General features: G+C 51.8%; 1 protein-coding gene across 4 annotated transcripts in view; it reads right to left on the bottom strand.

The window, feature by feature from the left end:
* The window catches only part of ATP11C (ATPase phospholipid transporting 11C (ATP11C blood group)), a 53,178-nt gene extending 34,160 nt beyond the window's left edge, over positions 1-19,018 (bottom strand). For 3 of the 4 annotated variants that reach the window (XM_014255338.2, XM_088062461.1, XM_088062462.1), the window contains exons 1-3: positions 18,895-19,018; positions 2,018-2,137; positions 508-597 (exon numbers count right to left, since the gene is read on the bottom strand). In XM_014255338.2, the coding sequence (XP_014110813.2) occupies positions 508-597; positions 2,018-2,137; positions 18,895-18,921 (237 nt within the window). In that variant the 5' untranslated portion in view covers positions 18,922-19,018. Of the gene's footprint in view, positions 1-507; positions 598-2,017; positions 2,138-8,007; positions 8,076-18,894 lie in introns of those variants that run through there. The other variant, XM_014255336.2, reaches the window with a different exon arrangement.
* Between the last annotated feature and the right edge of the window lie 1,529 nt (positions 19,019-20,547).

A 20,547-nucleotide genomic window follows, 5' to 3' on the forward strand; every position in this document is an offset into this window, starting at 1 on the left:
AGTTTCTGCCTGTAATAAATTTGCTGTTTTACCCATGAAGAGCAACTTCCTGAAGCTTCAGGTTTCCCAAACTCATCCTATGCATTTTCTGAATTTTACTGAGTACATCCTATCTCTCCTGCTTGCCTTGAAACTCATATCTGAGACAAAAATATCATATCACTTGGAGAAATACAGAGCTATGAAACAAAAGAAGTAATGGTGACAAAAGAATAGATCTTAACTGTGTAGCATCAAGTGTATTTTCAGTGATTGAACGATCTTAACAGTTAGAAATAAGATGGTTTCTCAGTGTTTCAGCAGTCATTCAGACCCCATCTCAGACAGGCCCAGATATTTAAATTATTTTTATGCCTTGGATGGTGTGGCAGAATTCTAATGCAGCTTCCAAATCAAAAATTTCCAAACTTCTTATAAGCACAGACAGTTTTAAAGCTCAGTTCTTGTTTGAGCTGTGTTTAACATCAGTGCCTAAATAAAACTTGCTCTTAGCATCAAAGCTCTTACCTGTACGAGGAAGATGATGAGGAAGTAGAAGTTGGCAATTCTTCTAAACTGCTCAAAAAGGTTCTTGGGGAGGAAATTCCAGAGGGTGTACTGTGGGGAGAGAGGGGGATTCACAAACAGACCAAGGCACGTGGCTGATAGGGACATCATCACAGCATAACCCACAGTGGAGACATTTTTTTCCAAATTCCCAAAACCATCTTAGAGCTGCTTTTGTTAAAAAAAAAAAAAGGCAAAAGAAGAGCCATGCTGCTCATACAAATTCAGTATTAGGTTGTGCTTCATTATAATTTTAAGAAGGCTGCTGAATAATTTACTCTGGAAAGTATGTGGAATTTAAGAACAACATGGAAAATAATGGGTCTAATATCTGTCTTTCAGTCTGTCTGGAATGAAAAAAAAAATAAGCAGTCAAGTCTCAAGACCAATGTCCATTTCATTATAAAAGAGACTGGTCAGGTCCCAGGCCTAGCAAATATAAAAGGGAAAAAAGAGCAAGGACATAACATTCAAAAATAAATCAAGGAAGAACTAAAATTAGTGCTAAAGCAAACCATTTGTCAGGGAGGGAACAGAGAGGGGAAGGTGTCCTCACTGAAGGCTCCCCCTGCGTGCCAGGGAAACGTCAATGGGAATGCTACACAAGTTAAACACCAACAGACGGAAAACTTCTCCCAAAAAAACCCCCAGGCATGCAAAAACAGATAAGATCCAAAATGTATAAAGAAAGAAAGAAAGGAGAGGGAAAAACCCCCTTGCAGCTCAATACAGCAAAACTGAAGTGTTAAAATAAGTGTATGCTGAGCATCACGAATCCCAAGCGCAGGGATACGTATCCAGCTGTGTTGACAATATGGAATGCCACTTGTTTGATATTTTACTCGAATTGGCTCCAAATCTTTTGAAATAGCTTCATGAATGTCATGGAAAAAAGCTAAGCAGAAGGCAGATGGGTGTCATCACAGTTTTGCACCATAAACAAAAGCTGCATTAATACCATATGAATGTTTCCCCCCCTTTCATCCAAAGGGATAAACAGAGCATGGTTATTTTTGTCCTATCTCAAGAAAGAAAAATCCCACAGAACCAAAAAAAAAAAATCATGTTTTTATGTCCCTTTATAAAATAATGGCCAGTCTCTTTTACAAATTTGAGATGCTGTTACCTCATGCTGCACTATAGACACCTACCCTGTCTTTTCTTCCCAAAGGGGATGCAAGAAAATTTAAAAAAACAGACCAAACCCCCCCCAAACCTACAAAATCAACATGTCCATGTGCTTTGCTCTCATCCAGCCTACAGGAAAGGAACTTCTCCACACCCCCACTGGCACTGGTAGGATGAATAACCAAATGCTGAGAGACTGGAGCCGTGTGTAAGGGCTGTACCAGGCTGCTCTGCTTGCAGGGGAATCTTTGCATTCATCCTCCAGGAACTCGGGCTCTGGGCTTCCAAGCCCAGTGCCAAACAGCAGCAGGTGAGAACAGGAGCAGAACCAGGGGGAGCTCACCTTGGAGGAGACGATCCTGTTGTCGCAGAACTTCTGTGCCACGCACGCCTCGGTGTCCGACACGGGCCGGTGCCCGACCACCACGGTGCGTGTCCCCACCCGCTTCTCCTCCCCAGCACACTGTCAGGGCAGGCAGGAGAAGGAAAAAACAGCATTTAGCTCAAGAATTCAGATATTTGTATTCATGGCTTCCAGCTTCTCAGTGCACCGTGCTGTTTGTTGGAAATAAGGCAGCTGGAGCTCAAAAATTCACCTGTCTGCCCCAGCCAAAGCACAGAGAGTGAAGAGGAACACGTAAGGTCACTGGGCAGAATCAAGGACGTGCTGAGCCTGAGGCACACCTCTGCTCAGCCATGGTAACCCCACCAGGACAGGTCACTGCACCCCTGCCTGTGCAGGACAGCTGCAGACTGTGCCAGCTTATTCTTCCCTCTTGAGGGAGAAGATGTCTTTATCAAGCGCTTGAAGTCATTAGGAATATAACTTAGCATCTTTGCATCTCTTCCTAGTCCTGACCTGGAGAATGCTTCAGCTCTGGGTTTATTCATTGCATGGAGGACGATGGCAGCTCCCTCACACTCATTCTGTCCAAGCCTCCAGCCCACGCAAAATGGCTCACCAGCACACTGGCACACACAGATTTAGTACTCAGCTCAAAAAACCAACCAGGTCTGCTTCTGCTATTTAAAAATCTCAGCTAAAATCACGAATCGTGAAGCAGACAGCTTCACATCACAAACTCCTCAAGATGACACACAGGGTTGCTGGGAAGCCAGCTGGGCTTGCTGGGGGTTTAATTTAAAGCAGAAAGAGATGTCACAAGTGAATGTCAGCCTCATGTCATGGGGGCTTGATGACAGCCCCAGTGCTCGGCAGCAGGATGAGGGAATTGCAGCGGAGTAACCTCAGCAGGGAAGCAGGGCTGCTCTGCCCAACAGCAGCCCTTGCACAAAGCCACCTGTGAGACACTTGTGATCAGCAACATGGGGCTCTAGCACAGCCCCAGCCTCCCCACAGCCCCTCCAGGCCACACACGGGAGGAGACAGCACCCCCCAAACAGACAGAGCCTCCCCATCCAGAGGAGAGATGTTAAATGTAAACGCAGTACCTAAACGCACCAAAAGCACCAGGCCTTGTCTAGCTCAGTGTAACTCTTAAACATCACATTTCCAACTCCCTGAAGCTTCTTTTAAAGCCTTTCCCAAGCGGTGAGGAAGCTGAGGCCAGGCAGGTCCCTGCAGCCCACTGGAAGCTCTCAGTGGTTGAGGCAGCACTGTGAGCTCCATCTCCCTCAGCCTCCAGCTCTGGCCAGCCCAGCACACAAGTTTCTCAGAAAACTTTATTTTCAAAAACAACAGAACTGTGCAATAGTTCAAAAATCAGCTTTTCATTCCGTCCAGGTTCCTCCTTTCATACAACGAAGTGTCCTTGCCACAGATGCTCATGGCCAAGGGAGAAGACCTGGCTGGCAGCAGGAAGTATTTTGTGATGCTAAACTTAAAATTGCACAGTGAATTTAAAGTGTCCACTAAGAGCAAATCGGGGAAGATGGGTGAGGGGGAAAAGAGTGGTGTTAGACCAGGGAAAGATTTCCTTAGAGTTCAGGTTTTGAATTTTAAGACATGAATAGGGAAGACATTTGTCACAGCCTATGGTTCGAGGGCATTAGCAGGCAGCAGGGCTGCTAAAACACCAGCAGATACTCTTCATACCCCACTGAACCAGGCTAATCCTCAACCCTACAGCTTGCTTGCTTTGAAAGCTCACCACAGCAGGTGCCACAAACACCAAATCCCTGTCCCATGTCAGCTGCACAGGCTCAGCCTGCTGCAGGTGAATGCTCTGGGAGTGCCCTGCATCAGCATCCCCTTGTCCAAAGGGCTCATGGCAGGCAGCTTGTCAAGGTACAAACAAAACCCAGCTAGAGAAAAGGTGCTCTGAAGAAAAACATGCTGTCACAAAGCCTGGAACTAACTGCTCAAGGGGAAAGTGTCAAAACCAAAAAGTTAAACAGTTAAAACTGGTGGACCCAGAGCAGCAGCAACTGAATGGATCCTGTTGCCCAAGGATCTGCCCAAAGGAAGTGGCAGCTCTTCCCTTCCTCTGTTTCCCACCTACATCTGCAGCACCTTTAATTAAAGAAGTGTTTTTACACTGTTGCCCGATCCGAAGAAAACACAAACAACCGAAGTCGTTTATGCGGTGCTTTATTGATGGCCCGGGAGCCTGTGGACTAGCATCCAAAGACAGAGCCCCGTTTCACATTAAAATCACAGGGTTTTTATATGTTTTCTACACGATTTCTTCATCATCACAATTTCTTACTTCTCTTTCACTACCTGGTACGATTATCTCTCTGACATTTAAGTTTTGCCAAAAGGTACATTCCTAGATTATCTCCTAGTTACACTGCTTACATTGCAATATCTGCTATATAGTTCATCTGCAGGTTACATGTGGCCTACCAAGCCTTAGCATAACTACTACTAATGTCAACTAATGCTAACCATTAACGTTTGTTACTATCTTAATAATACAGTTTATTGAACCAAATGGCAACAACACTATGCCTACACTTGGGGAGGTGCTGACCATCCTCACAGCTCCAGTGCTGAGGCTCGGAGCAGGAGGATTCATGTCCTACACTACATCCTGCACCTCCCGACAGGCAGCAGCCACCAGCACCCCCAGCACTGAGCACCCCAAAGCTGGGCAGGGCTGGCACACACCCCCAGCCACAGCACCCCAAAGCTGGGCAGGGCTGGCACACACCCCCAGCCAGGGAATGCCACCATCCTCCCAGCCACAGCACCACCGCTGCAGTGGCAAACAGCGCCTCTTGCAAAGTACAAACCGCAGCCAGAGGAGGGTCCCTGACGTACCTGCTGCATCGTGGAGGTGCCAGCCACGGTGTCACCAAGCTGTGCCCCGGGAGCAGGAGGCAGTGCCAGCAGCTGGGACATGTCCCCACGGCTGGTCCCTGCCATGCCCTGCCCAGGCTCTGGAGCCAGCAGTGCCTGGGGAGCAGCTCCAGCCCAGGGAGGAAGCGACAGCTTCCCCTGCCATGCGCTGGGAAGGAGCAGGGTGAGGGCTTGCCACTCACACACACTGGCATGGAAACCACCGAGTTCTGCTTAAAGCACTTCTGGAAAAGTATACACAAGGATTTCCTGAGTGTCCACAGACAGCACGGTGTGTGTGAAGCCTCAGAGCAGAGGAGAAGCCAAACCCAGGTGCACCGGCTCCTAGGAGGGTTCACATCTCCCAGCCCCTTTGATTACCTGCAGCATCACCCACACAGGTGAGTGATGCCAGGGCAGCAGTGACACTGTAACCCACCGTGCACCCCTCCACAGTCTCACAGGCTCCCACCACTCACAGCACTTCCCTTGCCATTGCCTCAATTCCCACGGCATCACACCTTCCCACAGCCACACCAGAAGCTGCAAGGCTTCACTCCACATCTCTCTTCTCCGCCCCCCAGAAGCCAGCACACACCACACGCCTGCAGCAGGAGGTGTTGGCTGAACTCAGCAATTAAAAGCTCTCACTTTGACGAGCCCAGCCCGGGCCCTGGCCGGGTCGTTAATAGATTGCTACGTCTTAATAACAGCTCTCAACAGAGACTTAGAGGCAGATTTAGGGAATAACTGCCAGGCTTTTGGGAAAATTATAAAATATGCAGATTAGCAGGGAGAGGATTTAGATGACTTTTTCCAACTGCCTTTCATGAAAAAATTTAATTCTGATGGCAAAAAAATAAAAGAAAATATTACTTGGATGCAATTCAAGCAGCTGCCTCGTTGGGTTCTGTAAAGCCTGCAGTCCACAGTGCTGGAGTGAGCTGGTACAGGCAAAAGCCAGAGTTTCTCCTGCTGTTTAAAGCCAAGCCTGCTACAAGGATTATTCAAGAAAATAAACAATTGCATTCCCCTCACAGGCACTTTCTCACCTCCCTGGGCCGGAGGTGTTTGTGTGAGCACTGGGAGAGGCAGAGCTGTCTGCAGGGACCAGCAGAGTCAGACTGGGCACAGCGTGGGGACGGTGCCAGGGAAGCCACACTGCATGGCCCCACCAAGCCTGGAGGATCTGGGGATGCTGGCAGGTGACACAGACCCAGCTGCTCTCCCGTGTCCCTGCGAGCCAGAAGAGCTCCCAGCAGCTGGCAGACACACAGCAGCACCAGGGAGACACTGCAGACACCAGGAACTGAGAAGGGATGGAGCACAGCCACTATCCTGCCTGCATCTGCTGAGGACCAGCCCAGGGATGCAGTGTTTCAAGCTTCAGTCCAGAGCTCCTGTTCACTCCCCCAGTGCCTAACCAAGCCCATCAGCAGGGCATCCGAGGCAGATCTCTCCTGAAGCAGCTCAGCTGGAAGACAGCAGCCAGAGAGTCAGACAGAAATCACAGGAGATAAAGAGGAGGAAAGCGAGGCTGTTCTGCCAGGAGCATCCCTCGGGCTGGCAGCTGGCTGCCCGTCCTGCCTTTGCCCACGCCTGGCAGGGCAAAGGGCTGCTGCTGCTGCAGCACCTTCTCGTGCCAGGGAGAAGCTCACACATGAATGTGTTCTGTCAAACGCTTTGATGCAACCCAGCCTTCCCATGCTTGCACCTCTTATAAAGCCCACGTACTGCCAGAAGCAGCAGTTCTGAAATCAAGGCATTGACGGGGATAATGGATATTTTTTTGCATTCTGAAAAAGCCCAACTACACACCCATGGTCACCTGAGGCTCAGAGTTTCACTATTAATTTTTCTTTGAGGAGGTAAGAATGAGTATGATTTGAAGGCATCAGGCCAGGAGTAAAAATGCCCATGGATGCAATTAATAACCCAACATATTGATGACTTGAAGCTGTGGGAGCATTACATAGAGATGGCAGAATTACATCTGCAGCCCACAGCAGTCCCCAAATTCTCTGCCTGAGTTCAGGCAACTGCCCCCCCGTGCCTCTTCACCCTTCTCCCACAGAAATGTCCCTGTGGAGCACAACTGCTCCCACCCTCCCCACTGCCTGGGAACCCACCACAGCACCCACATGGCACTGGATAAACTGCAAACCTGGGTAACAATTAGCAAGCCTGGGTAAAAATTAATGGAGTTAGACTGAGTTCAACAGGAGAGGTGAACCTGTGCTCTGCAGTCACCGCTGACAAGGAGCCACTTCAAGAGGAATATTTCTAGGGCAGCTGCAAACAGAGTTTAATTATATCTCCCATATGGAAAGCAAATGTCTGTGCTACCTTCTGGCCCTGTTTCCAGAAAAAAAAAAAACCAGTGGCAGAAGAAAAACTAAAAAACCACCACCATTTGATTTACTACAGTTCCAGAAAGCACCAAAACCAGAACTAACTAGTAAAAAAACATTTCCTTTCATGTTTGCTGAAGATAACTTTAAGCCACAAAGTAAACACAAATACCTCATAGAAAACAGATCTAATAAAAACCACAGGCATTTGAAAAAAAAAGTCATCTGCTAAACCCAGAGGTTATACAGTGCAAGTACAAAGCTCAAACATTTGAATGAAATCACAGCTTATATTAAATATATGCAAAAGAAAGATTAAATCACATTACTTGGCTTCAATCTCATGAGTACTTTAAAGTCTAATTGCTCCTGTATTGTTCCATTTATCATAAAAGTAGTAGAGAAGGCGACCTAATTTACAAAAAAAGCTTGCAAAAATAACAGCACCTCCCAAAACAGCCTGTTCTAGCTCCTGTTTCACTTAGCCTCAGAAGAACAAAGGAAAACACATCCACAATTTCAAAAAGCCTCCATAAATTTACCGTAACCTCCCCAAAACATCCATCAGCCTCGGGAAGTTGCTCAGCCCATCAGCCTCACTGCCCAACCGATATACTTTTAATTGAGATTTCTTCTTGCCAATTTCCCTATGGCTCTTTGTCCTTAGTCACTCCTTTGAGGGCACAAGCCATGCTTTGAGAACACCCTTCATAATTCAGCAGCTCCGATTGTGCTTACCCACACCGACCACATATTCAGGCAGATCTCCTGATTTAGAGAGAGAACTCCATCGATCAGGATCGACCCCACCACTGTCCCTGTGCCTGATGAAAGGGTCAGTAACATGCACAGACCTTGGAAAAAACAAACAGCCAGCATTGGATCTGCAATGCTGAGAGCTCATAGGTCCAAGAGGAAGGGCTGAAGGCGCACACTGCCCCATCTCATCTCCCACTGGACGGGACTTTGCTGCTCCCTCCTCAGCAGGATGGGAAGGCTGGCACCTTGGGAAAACACAAGGTTGAAATTTAAACCAGTATCCCTTCTCCTGTGCTGAGGCTGAAGCTGCCACTGATATTTCAGCCAGGGACAAAACATGAGCAGCAGGGAGTGACCGCTGGGTTAAGCCGGCTCCAGCCAAGGGGCAACCCCGAGAGCCCCCAGACCCAAAGAAAAGGCAAGAGCAAGGAGGGGTTTTACACCACAACCTGCACGTGATGGGGCTCAACACCCAGACCTCAGCCCTGGGGATGGTAAAGCAGCACGTGATGAGCTCTAGCATCACTGAACCAGACCACACCACCCTTAATGCAAGTGCAAGGGCAGCCAAGCAAGGGGTGCCAGCCAGAGCCCAGCCCCATGTCCCCAAGACCTGCTGCCTCACCATATGGCCTGACAGGGAGATCACCTTCAGCAAGGACAGCGGGTAGGGAACAGCAGAGCCCAACCAGGCTGCATTTCCTGGAAAAACTGACTTGGCCAACAAAGCCACTGATAAAAGCAGAGAGAGACATGCCTGGGTGGAGAGAACAGGGGAAAAGGCTACTTGAAAGATTTCACAAGGGTGGAGAGAGGAAATACAAGAGTTTTTCCCCTAGATAATAAATTTAAAGGAGAGCCCAGCCCTATCCTGGACTTAAGGAGTGCCATGGACAGGGGTGACAGCTGAAAAGACCTTTTTTTGGCACAGATTTTGTTTTTCCTTCTGAAGGCAATCTACCCTCAAACCAGGCAGTACTGCATCTTCCCAGCAAATGTGCCACCATGGCTGCAACCCCAGCTTCTGCTCAGCAGCACTTGGTCCAAAGCTGGGCACATGAGTGATGCAGAAAGCCAAGGCCAGACGGGATCCACTGGGACAGCACTACTTCAGTGCTGCTGTTCTGTGAAACTCTGCTGCTCCTGCTCAAGCACAACCACAGACCTTCACAAGTTTTCAGCATCTCAGTTCTTTTTTCCCCCTGCCCTGTTGGCAGCCAGGGTTATGAAACCATTGCTCATCTTGAAATGCAGGCAGCAGATCTTTATTTTTGGCAGTCCAAAAGAAAAGTTCGACCAGCATGCCACCAGCATATAAAACTCAGGCTCATAGGAACACTTCAGGCTGGAGAACAGAAAAAGGACTTTGAATAAGAGCCAAATGTTTTGCAGAGGTCACAAAGCAAATACAACGAGGTCTTCCTGTCTTCAAAACTCTTCCTCCCTCCTCTCCCCGGCTCAAGCTGTGCACATATGTCTGTTCATCGGCAGCTATTTTAGCAGGGCAGCAAGCTCTCCAGAGCAGTGATTTGGCCTGGCAAAAATTAAAATAAGAGCAAAATGGAAAAAAACCTCCCAGTTTGCAATTGTCAGTGCTTGCATCACCCAGCAGAGCTATAATTTGTTGGTTTTCCCGTTGTTTTCTGGTCCTCTGAAAGCCTGAGCTCTTCAGTTATGGAAGCAAAAAACCCCTAAATGCTATGGTATGCATCCCAGCTCGGCCAGACATTACTCTAACCTCTGCCACCTACAAACATTTTGCCTCTTTTTAAGTTTTCCCAGCATTTCAGAGCCAGGCTGCCAGCTGACTGGCGAGAAGCCCATTTCCCAGAGCAGTTTCTTCCCTTTCCCCTGGGAAGCAAGCCTGCCTGGCTGTCCACACTGCAGGGGCAGAGGCTGCAGACTGCCCAGCCAGACCTCACCACTGCACCCCAGGAGCCAGGGCTGGCACCCAGGGCTGCCCACCCGCCAGGGAAGCTGTCCTAAATCCCAAAGAGCCAGCAGGAGGGAGGGGAGGGCAGGTCCAGCCTGCTGGGACTCCCCGAGCCCTGCACCAGCATCCCGGGGTGCCCTCAACCCCACAATGGGTACCCGAGGTCCCAGCACCTCCCCATGCTCCTCACCCGGGTCAGATCAACTTTTCCAACTCCAGAACCATAAAAAGCTGTGGTTTTCTTACAGACAAGTGTTTCCATAGAAGCACCAGGAGACAAAAGCTAGGAGTCACCTACTTCACCCCTTGCTCCACAGGACCCAGACCACACTGGGAACATCTTTGTCTCTGGGTACAATAATGACCAACAGATTCATCCTTGGGGCTTGCAGGCACAATCATACCAGGATATCAGTGAAATCCACCCAGTCAGGAGAGAAATCCTCACCATGTGGCCTAGAACTGTTTATCTCCAGGAAATCCTTTGGCTCCTGTTCCAGCCGTGCTGGGGAAGGCAGCAGAGGCCGAGCGAGCCCCACACCGAGCGCTGCCCAGCACAGCAGCCAGGAAAGCTGCAAGGACACAGGAGCTGAGGTTTCACTGGCCCTGGCACATCAGGCCTGGAGCCTGGGGGTTTCTCTGTGGTGCACCCCAGCTGCAGAGATGGAGAACAGGACAGCATCCCATCAGTCTCTTTCCCTAGCCAGGCACCAAGACAAGGGCATTCCTGCTCTCACCATTACCAACACAAGCTCCTTCACCCTAGGTCTCCTCTCTCTGCCTGCTCCCCACCCTGCACCTACTGCAATGGTACCTGGCCAGTGGGAAGTGCCACTTCCCTCCAGTGAACTGCCCTAGCAGAAACCAGCCCGTGGAAATTACCTGCTCCACAATATCAATTTGGCTGATACAGGACAACAGCCCTCTGGGCATCACAGCTCATTTTACTGCGCTCCCTCCCTGAGCAAACAATGTAAGAAATGGTGAGCTGTAAGGAAGGAGGAAAAAACAAAAAGAATAAAAACCTTCCACAGCTCAGACTGAACAGAAGTGGCATGCAAAACACCACCCAAAGCAAACAAAAAAAATGTATTAATACTGCATTTCAAGGCTGGCTTTGCAGCCTCCCCGAGTGCAGTCTGAGTCCCTACAGATAGCAGCTGCTTGGCTTTGTATGAATGCTGGGGAGGAATTACACAGAAATCATAATAAAAGATGGAAGGGCTGCTCACAAAAGTGGATTTTTTTTTTTCCCCTGCATTTAATTTCCCGGCAGTGAGATTTATTTTTTTTTATTTTTTTCCCCTCTTAAGCCAATTGAGACTCCAGCAACAGAGCACAGCGTAGCTGCAGTCAAGCAGTATTTAATTTGTATTACTGCTGAAGAGATCTTGGATGGCAGTACCAAAGAAGCGCTTCAAATTGTCTGCTCTTGCCTGTTGCACATCTTACTCAGCTTTTCTAGGTCCTTTACAGTACAAGAAATAGAGGATCCCTCTGGTTTGCAAATCAGTGCCTTTGCCACAACACTGCAAACAAATTACACTGACCGAGTGAGCGATGTCTGTGTCCCACTTCAGTCATCTCACAGAATCTTGTTAGGGTGTACAGCACACTTTAAGACATGCCAGATGAAAAGATTCTTTGGAAACACACAGCAAGGAATTACCAAGCTCTCCATAAGCAAGGCTGGAGTCCATCACCTATAGATCCTGAAAATTCAGCTGAAAACAAGTGCAAAAAGCCTGCAGCAAAGCATTACTCAGCAAAGGGCACAATGGAGTTTAACAGGAATCCTGTTCAAGATGGCAAACAAAAAAAAAGCAGCCTGATTTAAGAGCAAAATATCCAGCTAGAACAGCCTGGAAGGGGCTCACCCCTCCTTCTGCTGCAGGAGGAAAACAAAAAGCTCTTTACAAACAACTGGATCATGCACTAAGCTTTCATTAAGGAGGGCAGGACAAATGTCTCTGAAGCGCTATCAATTAGGCTGGATGGCCAGAGGAGACAGGCTTTTAGACTAAATGGCCTTCAGCTGGAATTCCATCCCCAGCAACACAACCCAGGTTTGGGGAAAAAAAGGCACTGGAGTCAGCAGGATGCAACAGGTGCCCACAGGAGTGGACAAAGTGCAAATCATGTGCAGAAGAGGTTGCATAAGGAGCTAAACATTTTAGAGCATTGGTTCTGATCAGCATCTGTTGCAGCGAGCACCCCCATGAGAGCACGGAAAATGATGGAGAGGACGAGAAGCAAAACCTAGGACTGCTCTGCTCCCACCAGGGAGCCTCAGCTCCTCTCCCACCCCACTGTCCCACGTGCAGCTCCCTACCAAATGCACTTTGCAACCATCAGAGCGGTGCCCTGTGCCAGTCACTGCCCAGCAGCTCCCTGGGCTTTGGCCAAGCCTGAGAAAGAGCCCATAACCAAAAATAAATATATGTATTTTTAATGCATCTCTATATATTGCTTATATGCATATTTAATGTACATATATTGCATGCATGTATATTTAATGCATATATATCTATTGAAGTCACTGCAGCCTCTGGGCAAAACAGGCTTTTCCTGACCCAGCAGCCGTGCTGCTGCCAAGCAGGAGCCAGATGAGGGCAGGAGTCAGAGGAGACCTTTTAAAACAGGGAAGTTTCACTATTTCCCCAGGCTACAAGTTAGTAAATCAAGCTTTAAAGCAGTCTGCCACTCACTGCCATCCCCTGCAGCGCACGGGCAGCAGAGCATCGCCCTCCTCCCACAGGAGGGTTAAGGCACTCCAGGGAACAGCTCCATGCTCAAGTCTTGGAGTCAAGTTTACTGCAAAAAAGCAAAATCCTGACTGCCCAAATCAAACATTGCCAGTTCAGGCAAACCCAGGGAACGAGCCACTGGAGGCGTGCTGGATAATTCAAGGCAGTTCAGCCAACTGCAGCAGGGGCTGCTCCTGGGGCCAGCCTATGGAAAGGGTGCAGGGAGCCTCAGGGGAGCCAAAGCACACAAGATCATTGTACAATTATTTCAATAATAATACCAGAAATGGCTTACAACAATCAACAATGAGCAGCAGTGTCCCTGTCACCTATCTACAAGGATCAGCACACCCCTCGGACTGGCAGCGTGTCCCTGGGGCAGGACAGGGTCTGGGCAGAGCCCATTTCAGTGTGTCCTTCAGGCACATCCATCCCAGCAGGGCTCACCAAACACAGCCCCAGCTGCTGGGCACCAGCCCTGCCTGCATGGTCCCCACAAGCTGGAGACAGCTGCAAGTATCCAGGCAAACAAGGGAAATCACCAAAAAAACCCCACCACTGAACCTCAGTATTGCTTGCTAATTGAAGTAGGGAAAAAAAAATCTTGTCCACTTGCAAGAGGTGAGGGAGCTGGCAGGGGCAGAGCTGCAGATGTGTGCCAGGCTCTCCTGGCTGCCACAGCATCACCCCTGGGGCTCCAAGCTGGCTCTGGATACAGGTGTGCTGCCTGGGGAGAGCACAGGCAGGTCAAGTCCACAGCACCCTGCGTGTAGCACTGGCAAAACCTGCTCGGGAAAAACCAGCCCGTCCTTCCCAGGCCTCAGAAAACACAGGAATATTTCCAACATCAGCAGAGAGAAGCAGATTTCAGTCTAGATGCAGAGGTGAGGCATTTTCCAAGACAACCTCGGGATAGCCTGTCCTGGCACAGGGCACGAGCTGCCCTCTCCCCTGGGCAGGGGACACATTTGGGCACAAAGGCACCGCAGTGAGCACCAGAGCCATGCAGGAAACCCTCCCTGCTGCCCTCCAGCCTCAGCACCCGCCTCCCACACAGTAAATACAGCAAACTCCCCCGAACAACCACCCCAGCAAACGTTTTCAGGGAAAGGCAAATGAGTTAACAGCACACTCCCTCACCCTGTGTCCAAGCTGCTTGGAAAATTCCCCCTTCCCTGCTCGGTGACTCCCTTCCCCTGCAATGCCAGCTCCTCTGGCAGGCACATCCTGGCCACAGAGATCTTCCCCCACCGGGCCAGTCCAGCATTTCCTCAGCAAAGATGGGGAGTTGAGATCTCCCAAGGGAACACGGGCCCACAATGCAAGGAATTACACACCTGGGATAAGAGAGGCAAGCATGGTGCCATGGGAGGAGGATGCTCATAGGGACCAAACCTGCATTGCTGAAAACATCATCACTGGACAACAACTCATTTGGGTGTGAGGGTTTCACCTGACTTACAGACACCATGAACGCTCTCCACCAGCTTAGGAGTTAGTTAAAAGCAAATAAATCTCTCTGCTAGAGACAGCTACAGCCAGAAAACAGCAATTTTAATCAGAAAGGAAACCCATAAACCAAAGGCAACAGGATGAAATTAAAGGCAAAGCTGAAAAGCTTGTTATTAATAGATGTCCTGTTTGCATTTACAAATTTTATTATTAAAAGCAAATTGCCATGCCTTCAGCTGCAGCTCCAGCCAGCTCAGCTATGAACCTTTCCCACACAGCCCAGACAATCATCATTACTCTTACCAAAATACCAGCTAGGGACAAAAGTTGTATGGAGGGGAGCACAAAATACAGCCAAGACTCATTATTCTCCACAGAAAAGTTTCAGCATACCACAGGTTTAATTAGAAGCATCACTTATCATTAATGTTTGACCGGTGCTTTCCAGCCCTCCCTACAGGGATTTCCAGCTTCCCCAAACTTTAACTGCACCCATGAACGCTCCCACATAGCTCTTTATCCCAGGCCAAGTTTTTTGCTTGATTCTTATTTATTTTTAGCCAAATGGCTGAGCTATTTCTAGGAATAAGGCTACAGCTAGGAGACATTGAAGAGGAAATGGTTACAGGAATCTGAGAAACTCCTGTACCCCCCCCCCATTTTCCAGGGAAGGGGCAATAAGGGATTGCAACCCTAAGCTTTTTTGCAGTTCCAGCTTCCCTGTTTGAGCCTCCTGTCTCTGTGGTCAAGCTGCCCTGTGGCTGCTACAGGGGAACTGGCCTACACACGTGGAATGCTGCTAGCATGCTAAACACATCTTGCAAAATAAAATTCCAGCAACTTCCATGAAAAATTCAAGTGGCTTCATTAAAATACATACTCTTTGGAAGTGTGGGGTTTCTCCAAGCAGAACTGCCAGCTGGTGTCACAGACACCCCAGCCCCAACCTTTCCTTGCAGGTTTTTGTCACATCAATGAAAAACACTTCCTGCAGAAGCTGGCAGCCAGGTAAAAGGTACCTGATGTACAGCCTCACTCTCCAGGTGTTAACATGGCTGGACTGGGGGGGAAAAGACAATTCTTACAGCTTCCAATTCCTAAGTGTAATCATCTTTATTATTAGAACAGGAACAGCAATCACACACTAATGTTTGTTCACACTCTGTGGAAAAAAAACAACAAAACAAGTGTGAAAGAAAATCACAGATGTGCTCTGATTCCAAAAATAGATTTTATTACACACTTGCTGCACAGCCTGAAGATGGGAGTGTAAATCAGCATCCTCCACTGCAGCCTTGGACACCTTCCACAAGCCATACTCCAGCATCCCCCCGAGCTGGGCAGGGAGCAGCCCCACACTGCCCAGGACATCCAGGGGCTCTCCCCCTCTGCCCCTTCTCACCTATTCCGCAGTGCCAGGGGGGATTTACTTCCCACCTGAGAAGTGACTTTGGGCCCTTTCCCATTCTCAGCCATCTGACCAGGTCTCAGAGGGGAATCTTCCTGCAGAGCTCCAGGTGGGACCTGCCCCACAGGGCCCCATAACCAAGCTGGGGGTGCCCCCACTGCTGGCACAGGAGAGAGGGATGCAGACCCCAGGAGAGGAGCAGCGAGAGAACATCACTGCAGCCTAGGACAAGGCACAGAGCCACTCAGGTCCAGCCCAGGGACAACCACTGCACACCCAGCTAAGAGACACCTTCTTCCCCCAGCACCGAGCAAACAGTGCTGAGAACCAGCAGCTCACACCAAGCCCTGCGCTCACCAAACTCCAGGGATCTACCAGGGCACAGGCTGCAAAGAGGATCAGGCCCCAAGGTATTTAATTAAATTGGAATAACACAACTAAGGTCCTATTGTTACACACTGCACAAACACTCAGAAGAATTTTGCTCCCACTTACAGAATGTTTGCTGTTTTCTTACTTGTCCTAGGTGAACAGAGAAGCAGAGTGAGGAACTGCACTGACTGCAGAGGCAGGAGACCCAGGACAGAGCACATGACAGGGAGCACCAGCCCAGGGGCTCAGCCAGCACCAGGCACCCCAAGAGGAGGGAGAGCACCCCGGGGTGCTTCACCCACCATCCCCAGCCTTCCTGCACCTTGAGCAGGACCACAGCTCCCAGGCCTCACTTCCAGACTGGCCTTAAATACAAGCCAACTGGGAGGAAAACTGAAAACAATGAGGGCATCAGCAACTTCTCTTTTTGCATGTCTCACTTCTTCCTTACACCATCCCGATGGGCAGGGGCCCCGCAGCACTGTGGTGCAGAGCTGTGGCCCGGGGTGCAGCTGTCTGTTACGGGGGAGTAACATGTGAGAAAAGGCACAGTGTCTTCAATGCACAGCACAGGGACAGCACTGCCCAGAGGGTCGGGAAGTGGACAGTGCTCACCCCAGCCCTGCGAGGAGCCCAGCACAGCAGAGTGACCCCAACCCTCCCCCAGACACCCACACACTTCCCCACTCCGCTCCCGCATCCTCCCCACAGCAGCCGTACGAGCAGCAGGAGACTAAAAATAAGACTCCAGCGCTAGAATCTGTTTCCAAAAAAGAATTAAAGTTATATTTCAAGTTGGCAGTATCTCCTAAAAGTGGATTAACCATGGCAATTCAATCCCACCTCCCCGCAGTGATCCCAGCCCCACTCTTCTTTTGACAGGGATTATTTCGGTGGTGCAAATCGAAGTTCAGAATCCAATTTGTTTCTGCAGAGCATCAGTCTGTACCCCTGGGTAGCTAAGCAGACCCCACTCTACCCTTCTTGCTTTTTCTACCATCCCATTTCACACCCTATCCAGGACAGAGTTCATAGGAGGGGAAAAACAGAGCCATAAACAGTCATGCTGATAGGGCAGGTCACATCCATTGTGCCTAAGATGTGAGTTACAATTGAAAAGAGGATTTTTAACATCTGTTGGTATTTACGAGCCTCAGGCAGAGACCACACAGTGGAGAGGTTACAATGTTTGACTGAGTAGCCCTATGGGATCTTAAGTGTCAGAAAATCTGCAGCCTTTAGTAACTGCAGTGAATTTCTGCACTGCCACAAGATGAGCATCCCTCGAAGGCCAGCAGTACCCACGCAGGACTGAGGGCAAGACAGCACCTTGGGAACAGTTCCACAGAGATTGACACAGGTTGCCTTCTCCTCCCACAGAGCAGGAGGGACAGGACTGACCCGAGCCTCTTGTGGCACCTGCAGGGCCGGGACAGGGCAGAGCTGCGGCAGCACGGCAGGAGCTGCTCCATCAGCCAAAGGCTGATACGGGGGTAGCCGTGCCACTGGCACCAGATTGATAACAAACAGCTCCTTGCTGCTGAAACGCTGCTTACAAAGCCAGGAGGTGCAAACCATGTGTAAACCCCGCACCAACACTGCGGATGACCTGGCACTCCGTCCTGCTCCTTGAACAGAGCTGCTCCTCTAGCCAGAAAAGCACCTCTACCCTTCCACACAGGGGCTGCACCAGCTCAGCCCTGCACAGAGCGTTCAGAAATGCCCGGGTTGTGCTCAGGATGTTTTTTCTCCACCTCAAAGGACATGACACGCCAGCAGCACCGAAGGTCCCCTCCCCACGCCGAGGGGCTGCGAGAGGCGACACAGACTGTGCGGGACCCCCGGGCAGGGCAGGGACCCCTCCTCGGAGCGAGGATGCAGAGCCCAGCCAGGCTCCTGCAGGTACCTGCTCACAGCCACCTAAAGGAGCTTTTAACTCAACTCGCTGGAGATGCCTCAAACCACAAACGCCTCCCGACACGACTGGGTGAAAACTCCTGCTAGGGTGGGTGGGGTAGGAAGCACTTAGGGCAGAGCTAAACTCCAAGCGCATCAAAGCCAGAAAATCAGGGCACTGAGTTTCCATCTGATCTGTGTGTCCCCGAGGCTGCAAAACAATGGTTGCGGTAGGTGTGTTCTCCACAGGGCTAACCCGGAGCCTGCAACAGAAACACAGCCCACAAACGGAAAATCAACCCAAAATCAACCCATTTCCTCCCCCCGCAGAGCTACCTCCAGACTTAGCACATTTAGAGTCCCTTGCGCTGCAAGGCTGCGAAATCTGGCACAAATATCTCGCTCCAAAGCAAAAGTGAAGGCGAGAGCGCGGCTCGGGCCTTGCGGGCAGAGCCCATTATCCCGGCAGGTAAGCGGCTGGAGCCTCGGGCAGGGCTCCGGAGCCTGCCCGGGAGCCGGGGCTGTGCCCACCGCACACAGCACCGCCCGAACTCCGGCAACTTTGCTAACTACGCACTGCGCAATCAGTGACACTGCTGAATCAACAGCAGCGCCCCAAACCACGGCAAAACGCCGCTTTCCCCACATTCGCTGTGGAACAGGAAAAAATGAGGAATTACGGGGCTCAGGCCAAGCAGTGAGGTCACGGCGAGATGTCCCAGCGGTTATGTGGCAGCGGGAAGGGACCGGGACCGGGATGGGTCTGGCGGCGCCCCGCATCCCGCCCAGGGCAGGAAGAGCCACGCGGTCCGGGGAGCGCTGCCGGCCCGGGGGAGTCACCTCCGGCGGCTCCGGGAGGCAAAAACGAGCTCTGGGCTCCGGCAGCAAAGGCAACTTCAGGAGGGCTCGGAGGGAGCCGCCGCTGCGGGCCCGGAGCCGCACCCCGCGGGCAGGGGGCTGCGCCCCGCGCCGAGCCCCGCGGAGACCAGCCCCGGCACAAGGCAAGGAGACCGCCACAGCCAACTTTTCCCCGCCCGCCGCCCCGGCCCCGCACTCACCAGGCGGCTGAGGCTGCGGCGGAGCATCGCGGCGGCGCCCGGCCCCGCCGCGCTCACCGCCGCATCGCCCGGCTCGGCCCGGCTCCTACTCGGGCTGCGGGCCGCGCCACCGGCTCCGTCCCGAGCCGCGCTCCATGGCCCGGCACTGCCCGGCCCGGCCCCGCTTTGTCCCGCCGCGCTGGAGGCGGCGCCGCCCCGGAGCAGCCTGGGAGCGAGCGCAGGGCCTGCCCCGCGCCGCCGCCAGGGGGAGCCACCGGGCCCGGGCCGCCACACGCGGGGCTGGGGACGGGAGAGGGAACACCGGGAACAGCGGGGACACCGGGAACAGCGGGGATACCGGGAACAGCGGGGATACCGGGGATACCGGGGATACCGGGGACAGCGGGGATACCGGGAACAGCGGGGATACCGGGAACAGCGGGGATACCGGGGATACCGGGGATACCGGGGACAGCGGGGATACCGGGAACAGCGGGGATACCGGGAACAGCGGGGACACCGGGAACAGCGGGGATACCGGGGATACCGGGAACAGCGGGGACACCGGGAACAGCGGGGATACCGGGAACAGCGGGGATACCGGGGATACCGGGAACAGCGGGGACACCGGGAACAGCGGGGATACCGGGGATACCGGGAACAGCGGGGATACCGGGGACACCGGGAACAGCGGGGATACCGGGACCAGCGGGGATACCGGGAACAGCGGGGATACCGGGAACAGCGGGGATACCGGGGACACCGGGGATACCGGGAACAGCGGGGACACCGGGGATACCGGGAACACCGGGGATACCGGGAACAGCGGGGACACCGGGAAGAGCGGGAACCGCGGGAACACCGGGAAGAGCGGGGACACCGGGAGTGGGAACACCGGGAACAGCGGGGGCACCGGGACACGAGCCCTGCCAGAGCCACGGGCACACGGAGCCGGGGACAGCCGCACCCCGCACCGCCGCCCCCACGAACGCGGCTTGTCCCCGCTGCACGGCCCCCTCTGCGGTGCCACTGGCACAGAACGGACCCTGAAGACCACCGCGTTCCCACCCCTGTCCTGGCAGGGACACCTTCTGCTAGCCCTGTCCATCCTGGCCTTGAGCATCCACACCTTTTTTCTGGACAACCTGTGCCAGAACACTCTCAGGGGGAAGAATTTCTTCCTAATATTTAATCCGAAACTTCCCTCTCAGTTTAAAAGGGGCGAGGCCTTGTGTGACCTGCCCAAAGCATCATTTGCCCTGGTCCTATAACTACATGCCCCATTAAAAGTCGCTGTCCAGCCATCCTACATCCACCTCAGGCGCTGGAAGGGACTCTAAAAATCTCCTCAGCACCTTCTCTTCGCCAATCTGAACACCCCCAGCTCTCTCAGCCTGCCACCATAGCAGAGATGCTCCAGCCTTTAGAGCATCCTCATGGCCTCCTCTGAACCTGCTCCGGCAGGTCCACACGGCACTGCAGCCGGGGATCTCAAGATAGAAAGGGCAGACTCTCAAGATGTAAGGAGTAAGGGGCAGAACGCGCTCCCTCACCTGCTGGGGATGCAGCCCAGGGCAGGGTTGGCTTTCTGGACTGCAAGCACACAGTCCTGCCCCCTCTGCTGCAGAGCCCAGTCACGGCCACCATGCTCAAACAGCCAGCATAAACACACCT

The sequence above is a fragment of the Pseudopodoces humilis genome, chromosome 15 (assembly GCF_049639895.1).
Source record: "Pseudopodoces humilis isolate 2021_Gansu_Grassland_sample_001 chromosome 15, ASM4963989v1, whole genome shotgun sequence".
In the NCBI taxonomy this organism is placed as follows: Eukaryota; Metazoa; Chordata; class Aves; order Passeriformes; family Paridae; genus Pseudopodoces; species Pseudopodoces humilis.